This window comes from Centrocercus urophasianus, unplaced genomic scaffold (genome assembly GCF_019232065.1).
Source record: "Centrocercus urophasianus isolate 14NV4802_14NV808 unplaced genomic scaffold, USGS_Curo_1.0 seq_13, whole genome shotgun sequence".
NCBI lineage: Eukaryota > Metazoa > Chordata > Aves > Galliformes > Phasianidae > Centrocercus > Centrocercus urophasianus.
Genome location: NW_024884475.1, coordinates 44,128,204 through 44,146,913, shown reverse-complemented (window position 1 = coordinate 44,146,913; position 18,710 = coordinate 44,128,204). Strand labels below are relative to the sequence as shown.

The window sequence follows — 18,710 nt, the reverse complement described above, 5'->3', positions numbered from 1 at the left end:
ATGCTGCTGGTCTGGAGCAGAGTTCAGTCTGGAGACTTCCATCATCAGCACCTGCACTGCAAGAGATGGTATGCTGAAAAGCACATCATGTACATGACACTGTAGATGTTATTTGCCATACTGATATTGCAGCACTCCACATTTACTCTCATCTGGCTATTTTTGTGCTGTTACTTAGACAACAATGATTTTCTGGGCTTCTTAGGTAAATAAAGGATGCTTTGCTTATCGTTTGATCCTGTGTTTTGCTTAGCATTAACTAGTTTTGTGAAGGCAAGTATTGTTAAGTATGCTTAACTACCAACCAAGTGTATTTTGCTTAGCATTAGCTAGTTTAGCAGTTTCACCTCCTCACACAGCCATGCCAGGAGCCCCAGTCCCAACAACAAACCCACCGAGACATCGATGAGCTCTTGTGGAGAAGGGCTCTGTGGTGATTTAGCGCACACAGAGTAATACAGGGTGAAGAAATGAAAGGATTCAAAGCGCTTATTTCCTCAGAAATGCCTTTTTCAGTCACCTAGAGCCACTCACCCCTTTCTGCAAACGTATTAAGTGTAGTCATCCTTTCACTCCCCTATTGCAGCGGGTGTATCACCTCGAGGAACTTTCCCCCGAGGCTCGACACTTGCCAGAAGCAACTCGTGCTGGACCGAATTGCTCCCAGGCCCCGCAGCCCCAAACCATCGCCCTGCAGCACTTCTTCCCGCCTCCCCACCGCGCATGCGCGCTGCGCGCCCCCTCCTCCCGGCGGCCCTCGGCGGAGCGCAGGTGAGTGGCGGCGCCGGGCCCTCACTCACCCCTCCTTCCCTCCTCGCCATCACCCCGATCTCTCTCGCCCCTCACTCTGCCCTATGAACAGTTCCTCTGGTGGCTCCAGCAGCCCCAGCCCGTTTCGAGGGAGAGGGAGGTAGAGCGCCGGGAGGCCGCGGCCCTCAGCGGGGAGCACTGCGCGGCTGCTGGGCCCAGCCCCGAGCGGGCTTTGCGCCCTGAAGGGAGCCCCGGGCTGCGAGAGGGGCGGCGGAGGGTCACAGCAACTCTTGTGTGTCTTAAATGGTGGAAAAAATTACCTGTAGTTGTCAGGGAGGGACTCCGGGCGCTTCCTTTCTGCTCGTGCAAAAGGGAAGTGTGCCTTCTGCCCATTATAACCTGCCCTGCCCAGGTGTCTTCTGTGTGCTGATGGGTTCCATCTTGCCATCCCCCCGGGCCGCTTCCTTATTGGTTGCTGGGAAATCGCAATTACAGAGGTCTCGTTAAGGAATGTGCAGGTGGTTCATCTCCTAGTTCCTATGTACCCTTTTCTATAATTCTGTACGATGAGACTGTAAAGGTGAAAGAATGCAGAGTTATAGAGTGTTGTGTGGCTGTCATAAAGGCTGCTGGAAGCACAAGCAGTGCATATTTTTACACAGAAAAGTACCACAGCAGCTGAAATCCCACACTGAATGCATGCAGGCTTAAATCTTAACAGGTGGGTGTGCTCTGCTTGTTAGGGAGGTGAAGCTGTGCAAGGTTCAGTAGCCTTCTGGAGATGAAACATTGGATTAGTGAGAGGTTGTTACTCTGTAATCCATGTTTGAACTCTTATCTATAAATCTGCTGTGCTGAGATTGCACCCGTTGTTTGTGCGCAGGTGCTGAAAGAGTTTACAGCTCAAGTACCACTCCTAGGCTTACAGCTCCAGGATAATAGGCTATTAGGAATCAGCTTCTTGGAAATTGTTTTGCTCACAGTTTAATGCTTCCTAGGAAGGGCTGGAGTAAATGCTGCTGTAGGGACCATCAGACTGCTGTTTTTTAATTGAAATCCTCGGTATGAGTCTGCTCTTTTCTTACAGACATGAAGTACCAGCAACCATTTCTTTCGCTTTTAGTGTGTATGTCAACATTTCGCCCTGCTCTTGAGAGCTGCGTGGATTTGCAGTGTTTTTTATTTTTTTGTTCTACTTTTTGGGCATTCCCAAGTTTACCTTGAATAAACAAAGTGACTCTTAAGTACTATTTTTATCTGTAAAGAGGAGTCCTTCCTCACTATGCTGGGGATCCTGATGAGTTTGGTTCATAGAATCATAAGTGCTAGAAAAGTCCTCTAAAGATCACTATGTCCAACCCTGAATGCATCCCACCATGCCCACTAACCATGTTTCTCAGTGCCACATCTTCCCTCTTCTTGAACACCTCCAAGGACAGTGACTGCACCTCCTCCCTGGGCAGCCTGTGCCACTGCATCACCGCTCTTTCTGCAGAGTTATTTCCAAAGTAAGATTTTATCTCTGCTTTGCAAAACATTGTTTCTGTCCTTTTTCTGTCACATTTTTTTCCCTGAAATAGCAGCCTTCATTCGCTGTCAGCGCCTATGGCACTGCTGTGATTTTGGTTATAGAAGCAGCTAAAAGCTTCTTCTTGGTTTTACATTAAGAGAGCTTTTCACCCACCCATTTCAGTTTACCAAAATACCTGTGTGACAAGTAATGCAAACCAGTTGTTATGCCTGCCAGCTTTTGCTACGGAAAACCTTGGAAACTATTTAAGCACCTAGGAATCCCCCAGTAGTGCTAAGATAACTTTTTTATAGTTTTCTAAACCAGAAAGCCCAGTGGTTTCAAACAAGCTATACCAGTTATGCATGTGGTATCTGAATTTTGTTGTTACTTTAATTTTCAGGTGTACTTAATGAGAATTAAACTAAGCATAGGCTTGCAGTGCAGCATGTAACTTGAACTTTCCCACGTTTTCATGTAACCTTGTGGGAGGCAGCAGCACCATACAATTATGTACAGAGACTCATCAGGCTCCATTTTAACTAATTAGTTCTACACATTTGCATGTGCAAAATGATATATGTGCATGCATTCCGTTTGTAGTTGTTTTCCAAAACTCCCTGCTCTTAGAGCTACGTATTTTGCCTTTACAGAAGGCAAATCTCTAGTCTGCTGTAATTAACGGGCCCTTTAAGTTCCCTGATTAGATGCCTGTCTGTCCCTGCACAGGTAAAAACATGAATTTTGTCTGCCTTGCATGTGAGTAACCAAAATTACATACGGGAGTGTAGGTGAAGCCTTACCCGTATCTTTAATTCTCCTGGACATTGGGCTGCTTCTTATTTTTCTGACTTCAGTACTGGGACCGATAAACAAGCGCTGGATCTACCTGTGTCACAGAACCCCTCATTTGAGCACTTCCTCACTGCGTTACAGCGCCCTTTTGTTTCTTGTATCATGGATGCATCTTTCTGCTTGTGGCAGCAGAGGCAGGAGGACAATCCTCTCCCAGGTCAGTGTCACAGGGGAGGGTCCTTTCTGCGTTTCCTTCCTTCATTTCATGAGTGACATTCCTGTCCTGCTTGTGGATGATGCTCCCATCCCCTTTAGCTGCAAAGTTATTTGAGGCACTTTACTTACACTGAAGGCAACTGCTCTGTTTTATGTTCACTTCAATTTCAGATGATTTGGCCGAAATGACCGAACCTAAAGCAGTTCACTTTGGGATGTTCCTCTTAGCTGAACCAAAGCAGCTCTTATATAAGGGAGCTTTGAGCTACCATCTCTGCTTTTTTGAATATGTGCAGTAGTAAAGAAGGGCTCAGATGGGATCCTTGAATATCAGCTCCGGCCAGCTGCACGCTGCCAACACAGACATGACAAATGTTCTAAATGTTTACAGCTCGAGAAGTAAAATTGCTGAGCTGATGCCAGCAAACAATGGTGAGCTGTAAACAGGGAGTAAGGCCTTTTTGCATCTGTGAGTTTACTCTTCTATGAAAAGTGCAAAGTGGCTGCCTAGAGAGTAACAACCGATGATGTTATGAATGAGGCACTTCCTTCACGTTCCTTAGAGCCAATCATTTATGCTGTGGAAGTGTGTAGTCAGGCTGTATGCAGGCCAGAGCTCTTCACTGCTGAGATGAAAGGAGAGTTATGGCTGGCTGTGACAACGCTTCAGAGAAGAAAGCCTCCATTTGGGTGCAGTGTTCAGCCAGTGCTAACCTCACCTCAAGCAGCTGGCTGCAATTATTGCATTCTTGTTTATTTGAGGGACATCTGAATGGCTTTTCTGTGTCAGTCAGTGGATTCTGAGTGCATAATTGAAAGAACGTTGTGCACACAAACCTAAATGCTTATTAAGCCTCCTAGCAAGTGATGCTTAAACTAGTGTACTTCTGCATTGCTCAGGAGTTGAAAAATACCACTTTCTTATGCTATTCCTTTAAGTCCGTGCAATGACAAAATAATTTCTCATTCCAGTTCAGACTAGGAGGAAGAGTAGGCTTGGTGTTGAAGTACACTGACCTTCACTGACTTCTGCAAGACCTTCAGATTTCCGTTTACTGTTCTGATTAAAGGACTACTAAAACTCATTTCTGTTCTGTTTAAAGTATAAGGAGGCTGATTGCTGGGTGTTTAAATCAGCTCAGCCTGATTAGTTTCAGCAAATTAAATATCTCTCCTTGTGCCAGGTTCCTGATAGACTGCAAATACAAGACCTTAATGTTGTGTATTACATCTCATAGTATTACTTCCGTGCTTAACTCTATATAAGTGCACCATTTTTATATGACAGGCTCTTTATGGCATTGGTTGTTGACATACGTTAAATGTCTGGTTGTAAACATTGCTTGATTTCTTTAATAAATGATAGGAACATTGGCAGTGATATTTCTCAAGTCTCATGCAACTTGGTAGCTCTTAATTATCAGCAGGCAGCTGGATATCTATAGAGACCTCCATCTCCTACAAAGGTGCAGCTATCTCATAATCTCAGCTGCTGTTTTCCACAGATGATGATGGTTTGTTTGAAGACTCAAAATGTGAGATACTGTAATTAAGACAAGTCGAGGATTTATGGACAGAGTATCTGAGTGATTTGGGAAGCAAGAAACGTCACAGAAGCAAGATGTTCCTGAATTGGTGGCGTGGGGGAAGAACAAAACTTTTACCCAGGATATTAATGTCTGTCACAAAGTCTCATCACAATGAAGCCACAGTGTGTCAGACTGATCAGTGTCTGAATTATAAATACAGGTATTTTAAGCCTGTTAACTTTAGTGCCTTGAAGAAACTTCTTTTTACGTGAGGAGTAACCTACTGTCATGTGGTCTAGTATTAAATGTGGAGGTTGGTGGCCCTGCATCTGGCAGGGGAGCTGGAGCTTGATGACCATTGAGGTCCCTTCCACCCCAAGCCATTCTGTGTGCCCGCACACTTACTTGATACTGCCATGATTTATACTGAGAGTTTCCTGGTACGTGTGGTTCCTGTAACCGTGATTTCCTCTGTGTGAGGGGACCAAGGCCTCCAGTTTCTGCTCCTGCAGAACCAGTACTAAATGTATCAGTCCACATCTGTGCTCTTTTCATCCAGATGATTGCTCAGACCATCTCCAGCAGCTTCATTTTATATGGGCATCCTATAAGGACAAAAACCATGGTTTACAATCAGCAGCCACTTCTACAAAGAGCCACATGCGTGTAGAAAAGCCATATGTGCAATCAGTTAAAACATGCAGATAAATTTAGCACATAATACCAACTGAAATAACCTTATGACTTATGAGCTGCAAAGCATTGTTTAGTCATCAGTGGCAGTTCTGTTTGAAAGCAGCACTTCTCGGCTATAAAAGTACCATTGTTTGTCTGAATAACACGTGACGGTCTTGAAAACCCTTGTACAGTATTCCAACTTGGGTCTTTTTCTTGGATATCTTTTACAGGAAGGATGCCTTGTTTACTGCAGCATTAGTAAATATTCTAAGCACGTTTCATCTCACTGTAACCTGCCTGGCTGACTGCAGCCAACAGCATTGTGACTGCACAGGATGTGGAGCTGTCAGCAACGCTGAGACTGAGGCCATACGATCACCTGGAGTCACTTCCTGCTCCTTCTGATGCATGAGGAGTTGTAAATGTATTCAGTGGCACGGATACCTCAAAAATATTCCAGAAGAACAGTAGTTCTGCGCCCACCCACATGACTTACACCTTTATTTCAAAAGCTTTGTTTTGTTTCTTCAGTCAGTCAACTTCCTCCGGTGCCAGAGCCCAGAAGCAGAAATCACTGAATTAGAGCAAGGATCATTTCTTACTAGAATGCACAGTAAGTTAACCAGCAAACACCAAAACAAAAGGTATCCCAATATAATAGAGGAACATACTACTCAATCTTCTCTTTGTGTTTGTCTTTTAACCCTTCAAATCTGTTGGTCTCCTTTGCCAGAATATAACAGAACTCCAGTAGCTTGTAACTTGAATCAGTAACTTCATGCTTTCAAGTAGTATTTCATATTTTTTTTGTGGGCTTTACCATCTTCCACAAAGCATGTGGATGTACAGCCTAAGTCTTATTGACTTAATGGGATGCAAATTGTCATGGGTGTTAGACACACAGAGCTGAAACTTCAGATGTGTTATCAAGCTGGAAAACTATGTGCTCTTCCCTACTGCTTGAGTTTTATCTACAAATAAAAAGGTGGACTTCAAACTTAGCCAGGCTGAAGGTCACAGTATTAGAAAGAGTATCTGTGTGACAGAAGCCAAAGTAAACCTTCTCTCCATTTTCTGTGGCATCCCAGATGTGTCTTTCAATCCTGGGAAAGCTGTGATAGCAGAACAACCACAACTCCTTTGTCAGAACTGCATGAATCTTAAACAGCAAAATAATCTTCAGCTATGATAGGCTGAGCTAAAATAAAAGCTAGCAGTGACAGACTTTTGCTGGACGCTCATTTTCATGCTTTAAACATCCATCTTTGGGCTAATATTGAGTAAAATGAAATCATTTTCATTCCAGGATTTTTTCTTAAACATAAATTCCTTTACTCTTTCACTCTTGTTGAAACAATGTTATAGTGGTTTTATTTTTATATACTGCTTACATACGCATGAATACAGATAATACTTTGGGATTGCTCCAAGATAATACTTTGGGATTGCTCTAGCTGTTGAGATTGAGGAAAACTGAGTAACAAGTTATGTGCAAACATACCTGTCGGGGTCAAATCAGCACTCTGTCTCTGGCAGCCATGATGAGATGAGGAGAGAAGCCCATCTGCCTGGGATCCGTGGGCATTCTGCTCATCTGCCATCCACAGATGTTCGGTGAGGAATGGCAGAGGACACGTCACTGCCTTTCCTCCTTCATATCTTTTTTCAACAACTGTGGGGAGCAAGTTCATAAAGGCTTTTCCCAAAGGTGCCTGCATATGATTTGCTGTGGGTCTCTTTTCCCCTCTCCCTCTTCCCGCTCCCCTGAATAACATCAGAGGTAGTAATTTTAGAATGTAATCTGATGGTGGATACTGACAGTATTTGATATCTCCTCTGTCTTTTTTTTTTTTGTGTGTGTGCTTTTAGATAGGAAGATGAAAAGAACTTAGCTACATTTTAGGACTGACTCCTCATGGGCTGGACTTTGTCTTGGTGGGAATATTTGACAGTTCACGCTGCAAAAGACGAAACAACCAATGGCTTCAGAATCCATGGTCCCAGAGCAGGCAAAACAACATCCAGTGAAGGGAAAAAGGCGGCCACAGCAGCAGCAAACTCGATCTTCCAGCGGTGATGGTGAAGATGATATCTTTGTATTTGAAGCAAACGAGGCTTGGAAAGATTTCCACAGCTCTCTTCTTCACTTCTTTGAGGCTGGAGAGCTCTGCGATGTTACACTGAAGGTGACAAAGACCACCCGCATTCATTGTGTTTAACAATCTGAAGACTAAGTTATAAATGCGTTGGAGATGGCAGTGAGTTTGCGCAGGGGTATGGAAGCAACAGAATCCTTGAGGCATTTCTAGATAAGCTCTTAGATTTCTCATCATTTACGAAGGTCACAACTAAAACGTAGACAATTAAGATACTGACAATCCAAGAGAGCAAGTACATGACTCACCTCACCCAGTTTGTCCTGCAAGGAAGTTCTCATGGTTGATTTATTTACTACTATGTGATTTCTGTGTGCTTCCAGCTCCTTGCAGCCTCTCTGTTCATACACTTTGATCCCAAATTTTATCCGTAGTTTTGCATTCTGTGTTTCTGTGCTAGATCTTTTGTGGGCAAACAGGATTTCTGTAACAAATCTAACTTTCAGTGTTCTCCTGGGAAATAAAAAACCCTCAATCACATTGTTCTACAACTGATCAAAGAGGAAACAAAAAGGAGGAAACCAGTTTTGTTATTCTTGCACAGTGTTATTTTAAATGCATTCTTTTCAGCTCAGCTTTTTATTACTTACGTCATGATCACAGGAAATTTGTAACTACCATTTGCAGCTGTGGCTGCCAGCAACTACAAACATTAAGTATTTCTTAGTTTCTTAGTACTGCTTCTTTCTGCTACAGCCTTGTCCTACTCTGGTGGTCAGGTTACAGGTGAAATCTGCTTGGGATGTACTGGTCTAACGTCAGCAGTGTGAGGGAGACAGAGTTCATTTGTTTCAGCAAAATACAGAAGCTCAATGTATATTGGGCCCAGAAGTCTACCTTTCCAGCTTAGCTGTCTCTTGTAGCTGGAAGAAAATTACTGAAACTAACGTTTCAGTTAAACAGTTTTGTTCTCTTTTTCTCAGGTTGGTACAAAGCTCATCTCCTGCCACAAACTGGTGCTGGCGTGTGTTATACCTTACTTCAGAGCCATGTTTCTTTCCGAAATGGCTGAAGCCAAGCAGACGTTGATTGAGATCAGGGACTTTGATGGCGATGCGATAGAAGACCTCGTGAAGTTTGTCTACTCCTCCCGGCTGACGCTGACAGTGGATAATGTCCAGCCACTCCTGTATGCTGCTTGCATTCTTCAGGTGGAACTGGTAGCAAAGGCGTGCTGCGAATACATGAAGCTGCACTTCCATCCCTCCAACTGCCTGGCAGTCAGGTCATTTGCAGAGAGCCACAACCGCATTGACCTGATGGACATGGCCGACCAGTACGCTTGTGAACATTTCACTGAGGTGGTGGAATGTGAAGACTTTGTGAGTGTCTCACCTCAGCACCTCCATAAACTGTTGTCCTCCAGCGACCTGAACATTGAAAACGAAAAGCAGGTTTACAGTGCTGCTATCAAGTGGCTGCTAGCCAATCCGCAGCATCATGCCACGTGGCTGGATGAAATTCTCGCACAGGTAGGGCAGGCATCACTGATTTGGTTCTGTGTAAGCTGCTTTTACTGAGGAGGATTTTAAGAAGAAAAATGTTTATAGCAGTTGGTGCTTCGTCTTGTATTCACGGTTATTGACAGTGCAAGCAGGTTGGGCCTTGGGAATATCAGCACCAAGTTATGTTACTCGGTTTCTGTCAAGAAAAAGATTATTTGCTGTAAGGTCATCAGCAGAGGGAGGAAGGGGAAATCAACAAAAAGCCACATCTGTGCCACAGCACAATATCCTTAGTTTTACATGCGGGGAGGTAGAGAACACAGAGCTGTTGCTGCATGTGGCTCGATGTTACTACAGCCCATATGTAATTTCCCTTGCTGGTAAGCGTTTGTACTTAGAAAGGAGAACAAAGCCATTGAAAGGGCATTGAAGGGTTAGATGGCTAGGGATAAGTCCCCAAGTGATGCTACTTCAAGAATGTTTGTATACATAAATAACAAAAGGCCAAGATTTTGCAGACCCTTTAAAGCTAGGGAAGTACTGCTGATTACCTGTAGGCTCCGAAAGGAGTGTGCAGTTTAATCCCCTAGGTTTGTTAAGCGTTCATTGCTGAGAGAAACCTGTAATGGCATCACAGGGTCACTTGGATGAACACCCAGAGTCCTTCCTGTCAAAACGTGGACTGTTACAATTAAGCTCTGCACATGCTGATTATGGAAGCTTAAAATCAAGCATTTGAGATAGGAATCTGCCCTGAGGAGGAAGAGGAACACGTTTTGTGCTGCAGAGTGCCACATGCATCATAGTAAATGGGAGCAGCTGGGGGTCTCACAGCTGTCCCTGAACTCCAGGGACAGTGGAGTTATGCTGCACTGGGAATATGCTGCATTCATTGTATTTGCATCGTGGGAGTAACAGGAGGTCTGCTAACATGGTGCTGTTCTTGTCTTGACACAGCATTTTTAATTTTTCCTGTAAAAGGCCACAACTGTTTAAACAGTTTCAGTTTAAACAGTTCAGTTTTTGGTGCAAAAAATCTGGAGCAAAGCACTGAAAAAGTAAAACCCTTACTGTAAATAAGGGCTGTTTAGCAAGATGTGTAGAGCCTAGAGTTGAATACAATGTTATTCCTAGCAGAAAGCAGGACTAGGCTTCCTAACAGTGGATGTCACTCTTAGGGGCTTTCCTGTTATAAGGTTCTGAATTTTCATCAGCCTGGAGTTCTTCATCCATCCTTAACCTCCCGAGTCTATTAGCAAGGCAGTGGCAGTGCTTTGAGTCAGCCTCAAATAAAACAGTGCCAAACAAAATGAAGAAACAGTGTTGAACCCAAGTGGTTTAGGAAGAATTGCAAGGGAGAGGCAAGGACACTTGTGTAACAGCACTGTTCTGCTTCTCTGAGAAGCTCCTGAGATGCTGGGTTTGTCCTTCACCTTGCTGAGTTACCTGGGAGCTCATTGAAAGCAAGACACTGCTTTACTTCAGTTTGCCACCTTCCAGACCTGTCCCACTTGCTGGCCTTCCTTTTGACACCCCACTTCAATTGTCATTTATATTCCTCATTGCTTCTCCCGAAAGGACAAACGAAAGGTTTGCAGAAATAAATTCCTATGGGAGGGATGTTTCAAAGTGTTTTTTTGAGGCTGATCTCACTTCAGATCTGCTCTGTCCTTGGGATTGCTCCAGGCAGTGGCTGCTGGTAGTGGTCTCACCCAGGCAGCCTTGCCATCGTGCCTGACCACCATCTCTTCTAAGGAAGGATAGAAGAATTTGAGGAAACACCTTGGTAATAATGGCCGTTAGGAAAACTGAAGTCTGTCTATGCAGTAACAACCTCGCTGTATCGACATCTGCCAGTACAGTTACATCCTTACAGCTCTCTCTCCTTTATGTCCTGTGTCGTCCCACTATTTTCACATTAATCTTTTCAACAGCTTGAACCTTCTCCTGTTGTTATATTCCAATGTGAACCCGATGCCAAGATTTTATATGTTTATGTTTGAAAAGACTGTACTTACTGCCTTGTAGTCCTCTCTGCCACCCAGTCTGTCCTCTGCTCCCTCCAGACTTTGGCAATTAGCTGTAGCTGGTTGTTTCATTTTATCGCGAGGTCTGGCAAGCCCTCCTTAGAGAATGGTGTTCCTGCACCAGAAATACCTCCTTAACAGACACTTAGTTCACCTTACAGGGTTTCCATTCTGCCTTGCCATTACCACACTAATCTGCAATGTGCTATCCCAGTAGAACTGCAGACTGGACTGTTTCTGGCTTGGGAAGGAAGTGCTCACGCCCCCCTGGTATGGGCAGCTGCCTTTCTCCTTCCTCCACTGCAAAGGCACTTGCCTACAATCACAAATGGTCGTGGCAAATAATTGTCACCAAAAATAACCCTTTGTATTAGGGTTAGTCTGGAAAAGAAAACAAAAGCTGCTCTTCTTCCTGAAGAGTGTGGGGCTGACAGTTGGCTTGCAAGTTGCAGTCCTTTATGTGTACGTCACTGTGAATGGCCAGTTCAGTTTAGCCAGTTACTCCAACTGTGTTCATTTCTGTCAGGTACGACTGCCTCTCTTGCCCATTTGTTTCCTTATGGGTGTTGTGGCAAAGGAAGAGATTGTCAAGCAGAATCTAAAATGTAGGGATTTGCTGGATGAAGCAAGAAACTACCACCTTCACCTGAGCAGCAGGGCAGTGCCAGACTTTGAATACTCCATTCGCACAACACCAAGGAAGCAGACTGCTGGTAATTAAATGTGTGTCTGATTATCCAGTATGGAGTGGTGTGGAGAAAAGGCAGCGCGTCTGCATAGGACTAGACAGCTTGGTGGAAGTTAATGCGTAACTGGGAAAGCCATTATGTCCCTCTGGTGATTAGGTTATGGGCTGCACTTTCTGTACAGAATTTTGGCAGTTTCTTTGTTTAGAGCAGCATTTAATCTGATTGGCTAGAGCTGTTAAAAGCATTATGTGCAGGCAGTAAGCAGAAAGCTGTACAGAAACCAGTGGACATACACCTCTTGGTGCCAGAAGGTTGAGCTAGCTGTTAAATTGTGCTTAGCCAACACCAAAAGCAAGTGATGCATGTTAGACTGCAAATTCTAATTTTTATGTTCACTTAAGATGTAGCAGTCAGTTTCTCTCCCTAAGCAAATCATAAAAAAGCCTGTTTAAAATACACTTTGCTTTTACAAGAGAGTAGATTTTAATTGCCCTAAAAGCATGCCAAACAAATGCCAAAGTCCATCATCCCATATACAGGGCAATTACTGCGTCCCTTGAAGTGAAATATGGCTTCTCTTGAAGTATGTAGTTTACCATCTATTCTGCTGTAGAATTTTATCTCTATTTTCTCTGCCAGCTCTCTGGAAACCTCCTTTGTCTCCTCCAGGTGTGCTGTTCTGTGTCGGTGGCAGAGGAGGATCAGGTGACCCATTTCGCAGCATTGAGTGTTACTCTATAAATAAGAACAGCTGGTTCTTCGGCCCTGAAATGAACAGCAGGAGAAGACACGTGGGTGTAATCTCTGTGGGAGGTCAGTAACCCTACTTGGGCAGCCTTGTTCAAAAGAGTTGCTTGGCTTATCAGTTGAATATTCTTCATTGTCATAAAGCTTATTCCCCATGAAGAGGAAACAATTCTAAAACAATATCTGAGAGCATGCTTACTGGAAACCCATTACTGCCAACTGCACACAGCCTGATGCCTTAAGTGATGTAACCTTTTTCAGAACATTCATAAAGAAATGGAGTTGCACAGCAGGGTAACCCAGAGCTTGCCAGTACTCATATGAGCTTCCTTCGCATTTAAATCCGTACAGACCAGTCAGTAAGACTGCGAGGACAGACCACCCTTTATTTTTGGGTCCACAACTTCTGCCAGGCCATGGCACCTTGATATCCATGATGCAACTCCCCTCTGTCCACGGTAGCCCCTGCGTTGCTGCAGAAGAGTGGAAATCTTTCCCTATAAAAATTGTGGAGGGCCTGAGGTAAACATCTGAAATTGACCCGGCCTGCACCACTTGAGTTATGGGAAGATTCCCCGTTTGCGTATCTCAAGATTTGTGTAAAATCTGTGATAAAACAGATCTCTGATTGCTTAGAGCATGTAAAAGTACAAAGTCCTTCCTTAATAAAATCCTGGTACTGAAAACCTTTAAAAACATGACCCCTGCATTTGGGCTTGTTGCCCCACACATTAAAGGAAAACTGAAACGTTACCAAGCAACCTCCGTATCCAAATATGCGTATGCCCTTTCAGGTAGAGTTTATGCAGTGGGTGGACATGATGGAAATGAACATTTAGGAAGCATGGAAGTGTTTGATCCTCTCACAAACAAATGGATGATTAAAGCATCAATGAACACAAAGAGGTATGTGTGTCATGATCCAGCATGGTACAAAGTTTAAGTCCTACTCCATGATACATCATTCTTGCTACTGCTGAAAACCTGTTTGTTCTGCCTTTATACAAGTTTCCGGACTTTGCTATTTTTAGGATTTTTTTTCTATGTTGTGACTTAAATACTATGCTTATCTTCTGCAGAGCAAACAAAAATCTGCATCATACGCTTGCATATATCACATATTTGTGATGATTCTATGATTCTGTGATTTGCACAAACACAAAGTTGTGTGTAATATACTGAGTATTTCAGTGCAGAACTACAAAATCCCCCTCTCGAGGGAGAAGCCCTGGCTGCTAACATGGGTTATGCTTTTTTGCTTTCTAATGCCACTCTCAGCCATTTTTTGGGGTTTTTTGTTGGATGGCTGGCTTCAGAAATGAAGAGAAGCTTTTCCATTGCAACTGTGCTTACGTTCTGATAACAGATAAAGATTCAGAAACTGGTTAAGTGGTTTTGTGGTTTTTTATCTCTTTTACACAATGATAGTTCCACCAGCATGTATGCAGTAAAATGCTTCACAGCCAAGGAACGTCTTCCTTCTGGCAAGGTTCAGTTTTGGATTTCTATGACATTTCTTACTCGGGAAGCTGGGCAGAGCCTTGCCCACACCCTGCTTCTCCAGCAAAAGGAGGTGGTCCCAGAACCCCTTCTGGAGAGAAAACTGCACGTTACCTTACACTCTGTGCAGTAACACGAGGATTTTCTCAATAATTTCTCTAATGAGAATACATTTTATTTCACTGTACTGACTGCACTTTGAGTACGGATAGATCTCACAAAAAAATCTCCACTTATTTCAACGTGCACTTAATAAAAATCAGAATTCAGTGATCTAGTTCAAGCACAGGTTTGTCTTTTGGAGCGTATTTATCACCCCTGGAAAATTAATTCCCAAGCCATAGGAGCAGCTATACCAACAAAGCTAAAACCAGCAGATACATCAAATAAGATCAGAGATGGAAGATTCAGTACCAAAAAATAGCAATCCAATAACTGAGAAAACCTCAAATATCCAAATGCTTGAAAAGAAGGTTTGGACCTCTGCTGACATGCAGTTGAAACAATATTTTCCATGCCCTCCTGCTTTTTTTTCCTCCTTTCTTTTTCAAACCAGAGCTTCTCTTTTTGCAGTCTAAACATATTCTAGCTGCAGTAGTGCTGTTTGTGGATGACCAGGACATACAGCTGAAACTGAGGTGAAGGTAAAACACTAATGGGATGCTGCGAACACTAGAAGGACTTTTTGGACAATGATGCAACACTGCCATGGGTGTGCAGAGGGTCGGTCACACTTACGGATCAGTGTTACAAACCCATTGCTTCATTACTTTTTTCCCATTACTTTGAAAGTCTTACCGGTCAATTAACGTTGCACCTGATGTCTTTCCCATCCCCTTTAAGGATATGCACTGAGGCACTGATTCTGTGGTTCTCTTAGGAGAGGAATTGCTCTTGCTTCCCTCGGGGGCCCCATTTACGCAATAGGAGGTCTGGATGACAACACGTGCTTCAGTGATGTGGAAAGGTACGACGTCGAGTCCGATCGGTGGAGTGCGATAGCCCCCATGAACACGCCCCGGGGGGGAGTTGGCTCCGTAGCCCTCATGGTGAGTTTGTTTCCTCTCAGGTCAGGGCCAGGATCCAGGGCTGCTTTTCAAATATTACGTAAGTTTTCTGAACAAACTTTCCTCCTATGCAACTTTTTCAGAACCACGTCTACGCTGTGGGTGGCAACGATGGCATAGCGTCTCTTTCCAGCGTGGAGAAATACGATCCCCATTTGGACAAGTGGATGGAAGTGAAAGAGATGGGCCAGCGAAGAGCCGGCAACGGCGTCAGTGAGCTCCATGGTTGCCTGTATGTTGTTGGTGAGTAGGCCAGGGCTCTGTGTTGGACAGAGCTGTCCTGTATGATGTGCTCCTGTGCAAGGGAAGAAAGCACAATGAGGACATGCTTGAACGCAAGAGTGGTAGCCAGGAAATAAGAAGTTTAGCTTGCGCACACCAATGGGAACACGTTACTGAAGTCATTCAAGGATTTGTTTTCTGCTTTGGTTTTCAGCAGTGGCTTGTTTTGAAAGCACTGCAAGAAAGCATGTCGACAGTGGAGAGAGCTGTTGGATTAATTTTCAGGTGGCTTTCAGATTTGGTTAAAAACGTAGACCCAGGGTACTAACCCACTGCATGCTAAGAAAAGCCCTGTAATGCACATCTGGGCAATCACCACCACTGGGAGTGGCCAGATAGCAATATATGGTGACTCTTTGCAGGTGGCTTCGATGACAACTCTCCACTGAGCTCCGTGGAACGCTTTGACCCACGCAGTGACAAATGGGAGTACGTCGCAGAGCTCACAACCCCAAGGGGGGGAGTTGGCATCGCAACACTGATGGGCAGAATTTTTGCAGTTGGAGGTCACAACGGCAATGCGTATCTGAATACTGTGGAAGCATTTGATCCCATAGTTAACAGGTAATTCTCTTTTTTGTTTGGCCTAAAAAAGCAATCATATCCGCCTATATGGAACTCAGCGTAACAGCAGCAGTGTACAGTAACTGAGTGATACTCACATAAGGGATGTGGGAGTGCTGCTCATGTCACTGGGTTCTTCTTGAAATAATTAAGCACATCCTCCTCCCTCTTCCTCCTCCCGGCCGTCCCTCATCCTGTTATCTTTATTCAGTGAGAATCTGTGTTCCTGTGGAGGTTCCAATCTGATCTTCTACTAACCTTAGTGGAGAAGTAATGAGAATAAATGAACAAAGTATATTTTTATACACTTAATAGCTAGGTTCTATAATAGAATTTCAGAAATAAATACTTTAGCTTGCTCTGAAAGGACACAGACTTACTTGTCTTCTCCTTTGCACTGTTCTCCAGGTGGGAACTCGTTGGCTCTGTGTCGCACTGCAGAGCTGGGGCAGGCGTTGCTGTGTGCGCCTGCCTCAGCAGCCAGATCCGTGATGTGGGCCAAGGATCCAGCAATGTAGTTGACTGCATGTGAACTCAGCTGCCTCCTTCAAATTCCGTGGGAACAATCATACAGAAGCACTGCAGAGTTTTTAAATATGGTGGTTTGTGTGGTAGGTTAAAAAACACAGTATGGTTTCCTTGTGAAAATGTTACCTTCTGTGACTTTTAAGCTTTTGGTGGCTTTCTGACAATAGCAGTATAGAAGAACCTGTGAAAACGTGGGACAGCGGTGTGACTTACAGGAGGTTTTACTTACCTGCTGAGAGCTGTAATTAAAGAGCCATTTGAGGCAGCTCTTGCAGGGACTCAATGAACTGCAAACCAGGCGTGGACAGGTGAGGAGTGAGCAGTGGGCAGCATCACTGAGCCTCACCTGACAGCCCTGCTGTGTGTTTCCTGAAGGACTGGAGTGCCATTTATTAACATAACTAACTTATTATCAGGAACGCAATCTTAAAACATTTCCTAATCATAAAAGAGCTTTGAAACAGAGCTTTTCAGGTTCTCCCTGGGCTAACTGGATACAGATGTGAACTGCCCACCTGCTGTGGGACTGCTGGCTGTGGAGGAGATGGCAGCACTCATCCTGGACCTGCCTGTCGAGTGGTCCCTCAGCCCCATGCACTTGTTAGAAAGCTGAAAAGACTCTCAAAGCTTGAGCATAGTGACTGGAATATGACATTCTTTTATCCCTAATAAAATCTGTAGTAATGACTCTCTAAAAGGTTCCGTTTGTGGAGAAATCAATACCACAGTAACAGCTGAAGGCTTCCGTGGTCTCTGAATCCCTTTTGTCACAGGAAAGGGACACACACAAAAGAACTTGCAGTGTTCTGTTGAGAGCTTTAAGTGCAAGTCTAGCTGCTAAGCCCAGCTTCAGGATCCAGTAAGAAATGTGGGGTAACAGTTGAGATCCTAGGTCCTTAGGATTATTCAGCCAAAAAAATCTCAAAACAGGTAGTGCAGTTGAAGCTTTCAATCAGCAGCAGGAAGAATGGAAAAAAAAAGCAATACTTAGATCAAGGACTAAAACAGGAACTGAACACTGCTCTGTGCAAAGGCGACACAGTCACAGACCTTGACTGCAAGGTCTCATCTGGCTGGAAAGACCTCAGCATCCTGTTCTTGCCCAAGCATGTACAGAGCAGGGACTGATAGTTGTCTGTGACCGCAACCCCAAGTTTCTGCCTTGTTCAGGTGATAGGAGAGCAGCAAATGTCTGTGCCTTCAGTGACAGGAGCTGGGTGGGTTTTAAGGTTCTTTCCAACCCAAGCCATGCTGTGGTTTTGTGATTCTATGAAATGAAGCCTTGTATTTTCATTTAGGTTGAATTGACTTGTAAAACAAATCTTTGTGTCACTGCAGCCCCATGTGCTGCAAACCCAAGTACTTTATTCCAGATGCTCCACTATGTTTTGCTGGCTGCTTCTGCCACATCTGTATTTGTTTTCTAAACCTTTGCATGGTTTCTTGACTGGAGCTGGCAGAAAGTACAGCATTCCTAGCCAGGAGATTAAACTAACATTTGTAATTCTTTCCTGGCTCTGTCATCAAGCTCGATGCTGCTGTCTCCTCACAGCGTTTTTGGATGCAGTTCCTTGGCTTGCAATTTGAAAGCTGTTTTGGCACCAAAATCAAGTCCACAGGCTGCTGCAAAACTGCAGCCATCTGATTGCAGTCAGATGCAGACAAACAGCATCCACGTAGACAGGCCCCTGCTGGTCTGAACCTCAAATCTCTGATAGCTACCCCCACCCAATGGCTGCTCCTTCTGACACATCTGTGCTGTGCAGGCTTCAGAGAGGCAAGCCAGCGTGCCATCAGAGCCCGTCAGAGGGGAAAAAGAGGCAATTACAAAGGAAAAAAGAGATGTGATGTGGGCAGGAATCTGTGCTGCTTAAATGCTTACAGCTGAGGCTACACAGCTGTGCAGCAGCCCTCAGTCCCAACCCAGTGCTGTGATCTCAAGCCCGTAGGGCCAGCCTGCTGCTGTCAGCTGTCTGTTAGCAGGTTAACTAACATTAATTAATTAACCTTTGTTAAAATTCTTGCTGAACAAAGGTCAAAGCTGAGGGCGTATGGCCCAGTAAAACATGCCCACCTCTCACCAAGAGAGATGTGATGTGGAAGTGTGCGTCGATGTTTGCAGAAGCAATGCTTAGGGATGCAGGCCATCAGGACGTTGGATCTCGGAGTCGACGTTCAGTCCTGCAAGATGGGGTGTTCCATGCTGCTATTCCTCCCAAAGGCCACA

The 18,710-nt window shown here is 44.3% G+C and overlaps 1 protein-coding gene and 1 long non-coding RNA gene across 2 annotated transcripts; one reads left to right on the top strand and one right to left on the bottom strand.

The window, feature by feature from the left end:
- Positions 1-680: 680 nt before the first annotated feature.
- Positions 681-17,180, top strand: KLHL8 (kelch like family member 8). The gene is made up of 12 exons (XM_042811435.1): positions 681-771; positions 3,118-3,272; positions 5,709-6,091; positions 7,348-7,664; positions 8,558-9,106; positions 11,633-11,819; positions 12,465-12,608; positions 13,337-13,448; positions 14,923-15,091; positions 15,193-15,352; positions 15,754-15,955; positions 16,364-17,180. Exons 4-12 carry the CDS (start codon positions 7,458-7,460, stop codon positions 16,485-16,487), a joined length of 1,854 nt encoding a protein of 617 aa, XP_042667369.1. The 5' UTR covers positions 681-771; positions 3,118-3,272; positions 5,709-6,091; positions 7,348-7,457; the 3' UTR covers positions 16,488-17,180.
- Positions 11,102-16,788, bottom strand: LOC122156595. Its single transcript, XR_006167544.1, has 4 exons — positions 16,336-16,788; positions 16,054-16,213; positions 14,841-15,404; positions 11,102-11,221 (listed from the first exon to the last, which is right to left on the bottom strand). It is a non-coding gene; the product is annotated as an uncharacterized LOC122156595 (long non-coding RNA).
- Positions 17,181-18,710: the final 1,530 nt, after the last annotated feature.

Excerpts from the sequence above, each read along its gene's own strand:
- KLHL8 (XM_042811435.1), top strand. The coding sequence starts at position 7,458 with ATGGCTTCAGAATCCATGGTCCCAGAGCAGGCAAAACAACATCCAGTG. Across the intron at positions 7,665-8,557 it reads TCTGCGATGTTACACTGAAG|GTTGGTACAAAGCTCATCTC; the intron begins GTGACAAAGACC and ends TCTTTTTCTCAG. Across the intron at positions 9,107-11,632 it reads TGGATGAAATTCTCGCACAG|GTACGACTGCCTCTCTTGCC; the intron begins GTAGGGCAGGCA and ends CATTTCTGTCAG.